The sequence below is a fragment of the Dysidea avara genome, chromosome 2 (genome assembly GCF_963678975.1).
Source record: "Dysidea avara chromosome 2, odDysAvar1.4, whole genome shotgun sequence".
NCBI classification, from domain to species: Eukaryota; Metazoa; Porifera; class Demospongiae; order Dictyoceratida; family Dysideidae; genus Dysidea; species Dysidea avara.
This window is the reverse complement of record NC_089273.1, coordinates 17,842,360-17,854,336: the sequence shown is the minus strand read 5'-3', so window position 1 is coordinate 17,854,336 and position 11,977 is coordinate 17,842,360. Positions and strand designations below refer to the sequence as shown.

General features: G+C 35.9%; 1 protein-coding gene across 1 annotated transcript in view; it reads right to left on the bottom strand.

The window, feature by feature from the left end:
- Nucleotides 1-6,393: 6,393 nt before the first annotated feature.
- The window catches only part of LOC136246764 (dual specificity protein kinase shkE-like), a 49,170-nt gene continuing 43,586 nt past the window's right edge, over nucleotides 6,394-11,977 (bottom strand). Inside the window, exons 3-4 of the mRNA XM_066038331.1 lie at nucleotides 9,017-9,098; nucleotides 6,394-7,664 (exon numbers count right to left, since the gene is read on the bottom strand). Of these exons, the coding sequence (XP_065894403.1) occupies nucleotides 6,613-7,664; nucleotides 9,017-9,098 (1,134 nt within the window). The 3' untranslated portion in view covers nucleotides 6,394-6,612. The remainder of the gene's footprint in view (nucleotides 7,665-9,016; nucleotides 9,099-11,977) is intronic.

The window sequence follows — 11,977 nt, the reverse complement described above, 5'->3', positions numbered from 1 at the left end:
ATAAATAAACATCCAATATAACTATCATGTATGTGTCTACAACACAAATCACAGCTCAATAGCAGATCCTGGGAATTTTTGAAGCTATAGAAAGTATTATAGCTAAGGAACAAAATAAAGGGTCTGGAGATATGCCTCCCTGAGATTTTAAGATTAGAATTCACTCCTTTGGTTAATCCAATATTTAAAATAAAAAGGTGTAAAATTTACATGAAATTAGTTTCCTCGACCTTGAATCCTATTTGAGTTTGTTTGGTTATGAAACCATTTATAGAGGTTAGTTAATACTCTATCCTTGCACTGCTTTTGATTGATTTCCCAAATTGTAACTAACTCTCATGTAATAAAACCTAATTGTATTGCAGGTGTGTATTGCCAAGGTGATGAAATCTATTGCAGAGTTAATCAGTTTGCTTCTACTTGTAGAAATCGCTTACTCAAAGTTTCTATTCAATGCCTGCTAAGTGGCATATTGTGTTCTTAACAGTCAATCAAATTCTGTGTAATCCTGATGTAGAATTACTTCACTCTAAAAGGTAAATTGTATCCAAGCCTCTAGTGAGGCTGGTACATGTATTCTGAAATATCTAATACTGCCAGTATTTGCAATGAATTATGCGGTGTATGTTAGTGGCTGTAAATTGTATATTTACAAAAAAAATAGTTTAACAGCTTAAATGATCATTTTTCAGTGCAGGTGATTGTAAAAAATCTTGCAGTGATATCATTGTAAACAATAGACTAGTTCATTTAATGTGAAAGGGTATATTAGGAATCATGGAGAGTAGGGTTTTTTGCCCAATTATATCACCCCAAAACACTTCAGTTTACCTTCATAACACTTGATAGTATTGGTTAGATAGACATGGGGGGGGGGGATAAAGATTAAAAGTCTTCTCATGTGATGATGAGTTGATTGGTTATAATGTCATCACACATAGCAACAGGATGGTGGCTCGACTTTTATCTCCATATGACGAAGAAGAAACAGTTCAAGATGGACCAAATCTTTTTGCTTCGCAGCATGTGAGTTCTGTGTGTTACTGTGAAACTTTTTAGATGCCTGTGTAAGGTAAAGAGGTCTTTGGAATGGTACATACTGTTTAGCATTAATTAAAAGATGGCTTTGACACATTTCATGCGTAAGTCACACAAGCGGTTATTGTTTTGTCTCTTGCAGTTTTTGTGGTTTTGTAAAAATAATTCAGGCAACAAGGGTAATTATATAAGCAAATAAATAAGACATCATGTCCTACCCCATTGAGTTAAACTTGTATATACTATGGCATTGAGCAAAATCATGTAGACCATAGTACAGTGTTATAGTAAAGCGCCGCGGCACATGAGTGGATGTGTCAAGTGGCTAAAACAGCGTGAAGCAAAGCTGAGTGTTGTATTTGCCTTGAGATACTCCCCCGAGTGCTGTATTTTTTCTACATACAAGCATAGCACTTTAAGTGTTATGTTGTACTTCCTGGTCTTCCTGCTTGGAGCATTCATCTTGCATGCCTAAAACTCTTCTATTTTCAGTGATCATACTATTATTTTTAGTTGTAGAACCAACTGGTAGTTTTAGTGATTTACATTGCATGCAGGTAATCAATCATGCTGTTTGAGTGGAGTTGTTTAGTAACATTCCTTACATAACTGTTCTGCGCAACTGTACTGTGTTTGCAGTATTTTCCCAATTATCCACATAACTGCATGCATAACTGTACATACTGAAAATACAACACATAGCAGCACTTTGATCTACCCACACGAAGTACAATATGCATGTATTAGGGATCATGGAGGTTTACATGCAATCAAGAGTTAATAGTGGAGAGGAGAGTGTCTAATACAATACAAACCTCTGCAAATGATTTTGTGTGATGTGATAAGGTAGCATCACCCAAAAATTTCCAGTTTGAATGATATTTTTAAATCCAGTTATGAATATGTTTGGAGAAATACGTTAAAGCAAACAATTACTGTAAACCAGCTATTTCTTTATCTACTACTTTACAGATTTGAATGACCATCAGATGTTGAACAACAACGCTATAAAACAGCATGCAAAATTACTTTTGGTATCAGTTTACACAAAGTTTGCTACATTGAGGTTACATTGAGCTTGTTACAAAAAGTGAAGTATTGATTACGCTTCATTGTCAGCTATGTTCAAACTGTTGCACTACATCACAAATCAAGAACTGTTTGAAAAGCACCTCTACAATCAAATTATCCACTATGAAAAATATTGATGATTTCCGTTACGAAGGGAAGCCATCACACTCTACCGCCAAATTGACACCATTGATAGAATAGTACAGATAACACTTCATCAAAAGGTGCAGGATTGATTCCCCAAGTAACATGATTTTTTTTTAGGTACAGAACTCTTTAATTGCTCTATTAGGGTAGCTGACTGTTCTATTAGAGCATGTTAATCTTGTTTGGGGGAAAGTGTTCGGCCATCCTTGACCAATTCAGTAGATAATTTGGTGGTCTGCAAGCTAATTGGTCAGTAGATATCCGATGGCTGACCATTATAATCTACTTTGCCATAAACCTATTGTCAAGCCCGTTGTTGGCATAACTTTCTTTCAAGTATACCGTATAGAGGGAAATTTTGGTGTGAGAAAACTTTGACAAATTTGGCAATTCACTACAAATTCACCAAAGTTTTAACCTGCCAATTCCTCATAGCACCTGGTTGTTGAAGCTATAGATTGAGCCTGAATTCACCAAAGTTTATTTTGCCAAATGCAATTTAGCTTGCTATTCGCCAAAGTTTACTCCTGCCAAAATTTCCTTCTATAGGGTATAAGCAGTTTTCTTTGGTCTCCTGTTGATGGTCAACAATCAATGAAGTGACCCTGGATGTCTTGAACGTTGTGTTTAAGCATAGATAATAGAGTAAAGGGATAGGAAACGCAATAACGTGACGTCACAAAATACGTACATTTCTATTGGAATTCCGTGTAGTACGTCACGAACATACTCGTTACGCTTGCTGCGCTTGTATCAAAGAGAAACAAATTGTTGTAACGACAGAATTTTGTAACCAACGACTGTGAAACTTCGCTACAGTGAACTCAAGTAAGTAATCGAGGGAATTAGGATGGTACCAACCCTCAAGGAAGTTATACGCAAAAGTAAAGGAGATTGAAAGTGAAAAAAACGGCCCAAAAATTACTTTAAACCACTTTACTTTCTTCGTAAATATATTCTATCCTTTTAACTGTGATAAACCTATTCCTTACCATTTAACAGAGGGAACCAGAGGAAATATCGGAGCAAAACAGGAACTGTTGCTTGAAGAAACGACTAAGTATCTTCCATTTTTAACCAAAAGTTTTAACCACCTTGCAGTACAACGCAACGGTAAAAGACTGTGTTGGTGACACGCCTAGCTTACCACAAGATTCGAAAGTGGAACCGGCTATAAAAGAAGCGGTATGGAAGAGGCATGAAGGTACGATGAGCGAAAGTGTGACAGCGTGTAACAATCACGGTTAATGCGATACGCTTTGTTACAAAATCTACGGTCTGAATTCTCTCGCCAAAATCTCTCACATAGGCCTAAATACTTACTGTAGTCTGTTGGATTACTATTTACGCTGCTTAGAACACTAATTCTCACAAAACTGTCTTGTCCTTTCAAGTCACGCGTAACGGAAATCAAACCGGAAATCGCTTGCGTTTCCTATCCCTTTACTCTATTATCTATGGTTTAAGACATCACTTGCCATATACAGTGCATTATCTGATATGGTTTCAGGCACAACTCATTTATATGATACCACAGCCGATATTAATAATAATATTGGTTTCAACAGCTAATCATATTATATGCATCTGTTTAATTTTAGCCATTACAGTAAAATTTTTGTGTATCATGTACTGACCAAATTGTCCTGATTATCAAGGTATCCTAGTTTTCATGGTCATATGCTGCTAAGGGGATATGTTAGAACTGTTACCAAGTGTCCAGATTATACATATGTCCTTATTGTGTCCTGATTAACAGGTTCCACTGTAATGGTTGTACAATAACAACCTTTATATAGACAAAGAATACAAAAAAATGTGCTGTGACAGTTGGAGGTGATGAACAATAGAGCTACCAAAGGGGAAATAGCTTAGAATGCAAGGTGAATCAATGAAAAATCTTATGAGGGTATATCTAAACAAGAGGAGAATTGGCTACATTAGAAATGGTAAGCTGGATGAGCGTTAGTAATTTAAAATACACTAACTTTCAGGCACCATCAACTAAGGTACACATGAGGCTTGCAGGCTTGTCAAGTATTGAGATATGTTAGAATTCTCAGGAGCAATGCATATATTATAATGGATAAATAAACCATACACAGTGGAGAGAAGTTGTTGGTTAATGCATGTGTACTGTACATCATTGGTTTATTGCTGTATGGCATTATTAACAAACTAAACACAATGACATCAATATTGACTTTGTCTATTTTAGCCCTCAAAAAGGGCAGTGAAGACGGCAACATTATACAGAATTCAAAACACTTTTTAGGAAACAAAATTGGCTTACAAAGAGAGCACATCTACAAATCTAAATTACATTGTTTTGTTGGGAAACATTTCAGAATATTGTACGTCCCTTTCAAATAAATTGTTCTGAAATGCTGCACAATTATAATGTATAAGTGGAAAAAGAAAACAGAGCACAAGAATTTTAAAAAGTTCAGTCGCTCACTAAGTTAAGAGTTAGAAAACAATATGTTAATGTAGTTGAAGTCAAACTAAACAGAATCAGAGATATTAAAGTAGCTACAAAGTTGGACCTGAAATTAAACGGGTCTGCAGGTAGACAAAGAATTAAAAGAAGACAGAGAACTAAATGTAAAGTTATGAAAAGACACTGAGATACTAGTTAGACACATACCGTAAAATTATAGGTCTGAAAGAGGCATTTTAATTTGATGTTCAAGAAGAACACTTCTAGACATGTGTACAGTATCTGAAGGGAGGAGAGATGTTTCTGAGTAGCACAAATTTTAGCATCACTACTTTGCGATAGGCAAGGTATCATTTTAATCTGTATTACATCATAAGTACTATGACAAAATTGGCATAGGAAGAACAATTTGAGCAATTTAAGAAAGTCATACATTATTATTTCAAATTTAGCGTGGGTTAAAGTTGAATTTCACAGAAACATATGAAGTACCCATTGAATAATGACAAACATATATGTGCCATTGATTATCACAGGAGGGTCTATATCTGCCTTACAAAAGTTACGTAGATTCTTTCTTGTGCATTGCACTGTTGAAAAAAAATTCCTTGCCATTATGACAACAGTTATAAAGTTCATGACTACATACATGTTTATGTAATACAACTACCAAGTGACCAGCAACCATTAGTTTTGCTTCAGCTTGGGTCATGAGCAATTAATTCTAGTGATATTGTTTCTTTATGAATAGGTAGTGTGCGGTATCATGACAAGCCTTTCTATGATACCCTTGCATGGATTTAATTACACAAAATGCACATTTTTTATAAGTGATTGAAAACTCATCATGCTGAATCACTGCAATGCACACGGTCTCGAACTTACGCAGATAGGCACTTACCTCCTGCTACTTGGCGTCACCCCACTCTTTGCAGCCACTACTTTAGTACAATAAACCAGTTAAAGCACCGCCATTGCTCGTGCAATATAGAAAAAAATAGCACTTGGGCATGGTCTCGAACCCTCGCTCGAACCTAATACAGCACTTGGCTTTGCCTCATGCTGTATTAGTCTCTCACCCACGCCCTCGTGCTATTTTTTCTTGCAGCGGTGCTTTAACTAGTAGATATAGAACACTTGTGCTTGTTTGGCAAATAAAGAATACTTTTTTTGCTTTGATCCACCCATACGAAGTTCTTTATATATATAATTCAATCTCAGAAGTTTGATTTTTCAAAATTTCCTTGGTGAGCATATAGTGTAGAACTTCTACAGTACTATAATTATTAGCTAATTCTATCATCCATACTCTAGTGTTAAATTATATTATTTCAGTCAAAATTGCCACCTAATTCAATCTCATAACATAAATTTTCATAATTTCGTGAGAGACATATCCCAAGCAGCACAGGCTTCACATTTCATGGAGTGTACTTTGCACACTCTGGAGTCACTTCTTGCAGTGTGCCTCCCCCTCCTTAGCAAAATCCTGGATGGCTAGATCAACCCCTGCATAATGTCACAATTACCATAGTTAGCTCTATTTTCATGTAAAAACATTTTTGTATGGTTTACGTAAATGACTGCTCTATTAGAGTAGTTTGATCTTATGTAAAAGTTTTTGTTTTGCATGCAAAAATTATTTTACAATGAAAAAAAGAAAATAATATTACAGTATCCCTCTGAACTTTTACAGACATCAATATGCTATGATGTATGTTCTCTTTGACCAAATATCTTATAATTGAATCAAACAGAAATAACAGCTACTAGTATAGAAATACTATAAAGGCCTAGTTGCATCACTAGTAAATGTACATTAGAAAATAAGTAACAAAAAACTAAACTCAATTCAATCAAAAATTAGAACAACTAAATAGTAAAAGTTTTGACTTTCCAATGCACCACAGTTCAGTTCACATCACAATAGTGTTCAGTGTTGTAATCACCTCCCTCATGGAAGGTCTGTTGTTTGGGTTGCTATTAGTACAGCGTTGAATGAGAGGAACAAATCGTGGCCACAATGGTCGGATGGTAGCGATGAGCTCAGCAATTGTACCAGTGGGCATTTCACGGGTCAGCATTTCAATAAGTAGAACTCCAAAGCTGAAAACATCCATTTTAACTGTCTGGTGACGAGCAGAATTTCTTTGTTGTACTTCAGGTGCTGCATAGAGTACACATCCTGGGGCTAGGGTTTGTGCTATATTAGCAAACTGAGCTGAACCGAGATCTGACAGCTTAGCTATCCATCCTGTAGTCACAGCTTTCAGTAGCACATTTGGAGCACTCACATCTCGGTGGATGATGGGGTTAGGCTGAACACCATGTAAATAGACCAGACCTTGTGCTACATCAATACAAATTGGATGAATGTGATTGGGTGTTGCTCTTCCATTGGTTAAAGCCAACCTCAGAGTACAATCCATCATTTCAATGACTATGATGGCAGGATGATCTGGAACAGCACCAATAAACTCCACCAGATTTTTGTGACGACATCTTGCTGATATCTTCATTTCTTTGGCAAACAGATCCTGGTTGTGTGGTGATACAATGGCTTCATGTAAACACTTGGCAGCAACTCTTCGACCTCGGAAAGTAGCCTCTTTGACGTAACCCCATCCTCCAGTTCCCAAAATGTTGTTAGACAGTTGGATCTCTTCCCGTGATATTGCCCATAATCGCTCAACAGTGTCCTCCAAAGTTTTAATTCTTTCAAGCAAACCATTTGTTTTCTGTTGTTCAGCTGATAAAGATGTTTGTACGCTTTGATTCTGTGATTGTAGCAGCTGGTTATTGTATTCTAGTTCTTGACATCTTCTTTCAAGGGAGACAGTTTTTTGCTGCTCAGCAGAAACAGTTGCTTGTAATTGTGTTACAACTTGCTGTATTTGTTGTAGTAGTTGGTGGTCTTGATGGTCCCTGATTTGCAGCTCTTTTACGCCAACCTGTACTTTACGCTCCACTGTAATGACAATGTATCAAAGTATACATTGTACTAAATACAATTACTAAATGATGTAAACTAAATGTATAAATTTATTACATGTATATAATGTAGTTTGCCAACAGAAAATGCAACTCTAAAAGTCCAGCTATAGTTGCTTGTAATGAAATACATTAAAATTTAATAAAAATTAACCATTTTAGCCTGTAATAACTGATCATATGTATTATATATGAACAATATCATCTGTGAATGGGTTTGTACATAAACACCTATCAAACAACAACAGTCCTTCTATGATACTTTAATAGAGCAGTCACAAGTTGCACTGTAGCTAGCTGTGCTACAACAAAATGCTACACAAACTAGTATTTTAAAAATTGTCAATTTAAAAATGAAGTAGGGATCTATGCAATAAAAAAAATACGGTATTGTCTCGAATTACGGCCCGGGTGTTTATTTCTTTCAAGCAACTTTTTACCTTTGCTACAAAATGAGACCAGCGACTACACGAGACTGGCATTTATATACCTGATCAGCATTCACGAGTCAACTTCATACCTTGGTGTTGTACTCTTTTGGACTCTCCTTGATGTTTCCATCAGCACATTTCACAGATTCAAGCTTAAAGGAACTCTATAAACGTTCTTCACTTCATCATTAGTAACACTGCCCGGAATTCTATAAAATAATGACTGCACTAGATGTTTATTTGAGATCCAGCATTTATTTTTGTTATGTTGCTTTATACCCCTGGTGACTAAACGGAACCAGGAATTTATACGAGACTGGCCATAGTTTGAGGCAATACGGTAAGTGAAACAAGAGATGAATGATGGTATTACAGCATAGCAAAGTCCCAAAGTAGGGTCTGTGTAGGGTCTATGCAAAGTTCCAAAGTGGGACCTTCCCACTGAGCTATGCTGTAATACCATCATTCATCTCTTCTTTCACTACTTTTTATTGCATAAATCCCTACTTCATTTTAAACTGACAACTTTCTAATATCTAGAATGACTAACATAACATAGACATGTTTGTTTTAGCGATATTGCATATCACATTACACTTAATATTATAAAATTATAAATAGAAAATTCCTCAGTAGAGAATTTGCTAATTCATTTTTGCACTCAAATTACACAAGTCTGTAGATTGTGTATGGTTAAGTTGGTTTATTACAATGACTGACTACTCTATTACAGTGTATTGATTAATTATACAATCATAGACATGTCAAAAGACTACAAGTTCCCTATCATTCTGCCTATTATGCTAGCATTACGTCTCACGATTTCTCATACCTATTAAGTCATAAATTATGCTAGTATAATGGGCTGATCCCCAATTGAAATTAATCAACATCTTACCTTGTGATGATTGCATCCTAACTTCTTCAGGATGAGTTCTCTCATACTCAGCTACCATGTCATTGATTTTGGCTTGGTCTTCCTGTATTAAACATACACCAACAATTAATATAGCACACAGGTACTATGACCATTACTAATACATCTTTTTGAAGTACAATGAATTAAGAAACATATATCATTTCTTGCTATTGTAGGAATAGCCAATAAGAGCTATACATGAAGCTTGGGTTTATTAAGTTGCCATTATTTCTATCACTAAGCCTAAGAATTATAATAGTAGCGTATAGCCACTATAAAGAACATCAAACCTAGTAGAAGTAATCTCACAAACTTGCTAAACAAATAAAAAAGCTCTTAGCAAAATCATCTATTCAATTTGAATTATTCAACATCTGTATCATTTACTATATGTGACCATCTCAGCAAAAACCCGACTTGTTCACACAAGCTAAGCATGCATGTTGAGAAAAATGGAATTTAAAAATTATTCATAAAATTATGCATGTTGCAAGAAAAATACAAAAGTTTTTATTGGGCTAGTACTCAAAGAACGAAGACTCAAATCAATTAAAACTATACACTTTATTCCTTTGCTCAAGGAAAATTCAAAAATCTTTGTTTTGATTCTGTAGCTCTAACGGTATGCTTGTCACATGCGTTTGTTTACAATGCGGTAAACGCAAACAAGATTGTCATCTCTTCTACTAAACTGCCTATGCACAAGTGACTACAGGGCTAGCACTATACCTTAACTGAAGTGCTAATCCATGGTGAACATTTTAAGCCAAATTCCAATGTTGTACACCAATCCAAACAGAAGCTGTGGCAGCAAATGTAAGCACCTGTAGTTTATTGTCAGTATAGTCGCTGTACAAATCGATTATCTTGCTCTTCCTACTGTCTATCACTATAATTCCAAAACTGCTCACCACAGAAGGCTGAAACTTTGGTGATCCATTCCTTGGACACTGCAAATAATACAGAAAAAAATTTAAACTGTGCAAACAAGTCGGGTTTTTGCTGAGACGGTTACATATGATTGTGGTAAATAATTGATGGACCACCATTACTGTGAAGATTACTAAAATTTCAATTCCAGTGTTGAGTTTATACAGTATGGTATTGTGTGGGGGGATCAAAGTACCAAAGAGTGCCTTATCATACACTGTATAGTAGAGACCACAAAGGTTTGGGTGTGGCGCATGAAAAAAAACCAGCCTTGTTTTTCCCTGACGAAATGAAGCAGTATTGGTTAAGTTAAACTAAGCACAAACAAACCTTCAGATCAACCCAAAATACTTTTAACAAGTTCCTATTGAAATTAAAGAGAATTTTCTAGTGACTAACTGACTGAGTAACTGATGGCTTCAGAAAAACTTAACTCGATAACAGCTAAGGTTACGGGCCTAATTTTTCAATATTTGACGTTGCTTTAGGTAGACATATGCCTTTTGTTATACCGCAGTACGTGCAATGCATTCTTCATGGACTTACTGGAGTCCTCCTTTGCATCCCATTTATCTTTGCTGACAGCAAAAGGAGTCGATTTGGTGGTAGCATGAGATGGCTTCCCTTCAGAATGGAAATCTTCTATATTTTTCATAGTAGCTACTATGATTCAGACTTGCTTTTCGAACAGCTTTTGACTTGTAATGCTGTGTAACAGGTTAAATATAGCTGACAATTAAGCGTAATGGATACTTCACTTTTCAGATGATTATTGATAGCTGGGGAGTGTGGCACTATTTCTTTCTTATGATACGGTACGTGTGGGTTCATCATTTATTTTACAAAAAAAGTTGACAAACAGGTAAACAAAAAATGGAATTTTCAACTATAGTAGGGACCATAGTACATCAATGAAAGTAATGAAATAAGCTGGAGTAGTGCATGATATTAAATCACAGTAAAACGATAAATGTTATATATAACCCTACTGTGCATTTCCATTATGGTATCTTGAACACAGTAGGGATATAACACTTCTTATTGTTTTACACTGATTTAATATCGTGACCTACTCCAGTACTTTTATCAACGTGCTATGGTCCCTACTCCAGTTGAAAATTCCATTTTATGTGTTCTTGTTAGTGATAAAATGCAAGTGTTCTTTATGACAGTTGTGTTATAGTTAAACCCCACCATGAGTAGGATATCATTGCTATCAACCTGAGGCTGAGACAAAGCTGAGGCTGAGGTGTTGATAACTGATATCCTATGAGTGTAGGTTGATTTAACTGGCTTCTATCCAACACTTTGAACTATTTGGCTTCATAAGCAATGTGACAATTACTTACTATTAAGGTATTGATGACGAGTTATGACATACTTTCTATCCAAGCATTTGAACTACAATGATGCTAGTAAAGTTGTGCACTGGATTCAATTTTTATGTACTAGCAGTTTTATATGATGTGGCTTCATATTTCCTTTGATCCAACAAAATGTGTAAACCAACTCGTACAGTAAAAACAGTGTGCCAATGGACCTTACCTGCAATGACGTCAAAGTACAAAATGGCGGTTGATAGTGTGGACACTTTTGTACAGAGGGTATTGTGGAAGATGGCGGTTCGCTATGTTAACGTTTACATACTGCAGCAAGGGGCAAGGTGAGGCATGCAGACTTAATTACAAGACAAATACGTGTGGTTTTGCGTCGATACCAAAACTTAAGTTTGGTTTTGTATGGTGGGACTGTTTCACATTGCCACATCACGCTAACTAGCCTCTTACCTTTACTATCCAGTAGTTTTATGTTGTGAAATCCACAAACAAAGCTCAATTTAGTGATTACATACGAAGTGCCCACACTAAACACAGCCATTTTGTCAATTTTGACGTTATTGCAGATAAGGTCCATACTACCTAAACTAACTCAGTCTTTAGCCAGTATTTCAGCTACTAATCTATAAATCTCCCTATACCAAGTCAGAACAGACCACAAATCTGTATTCTA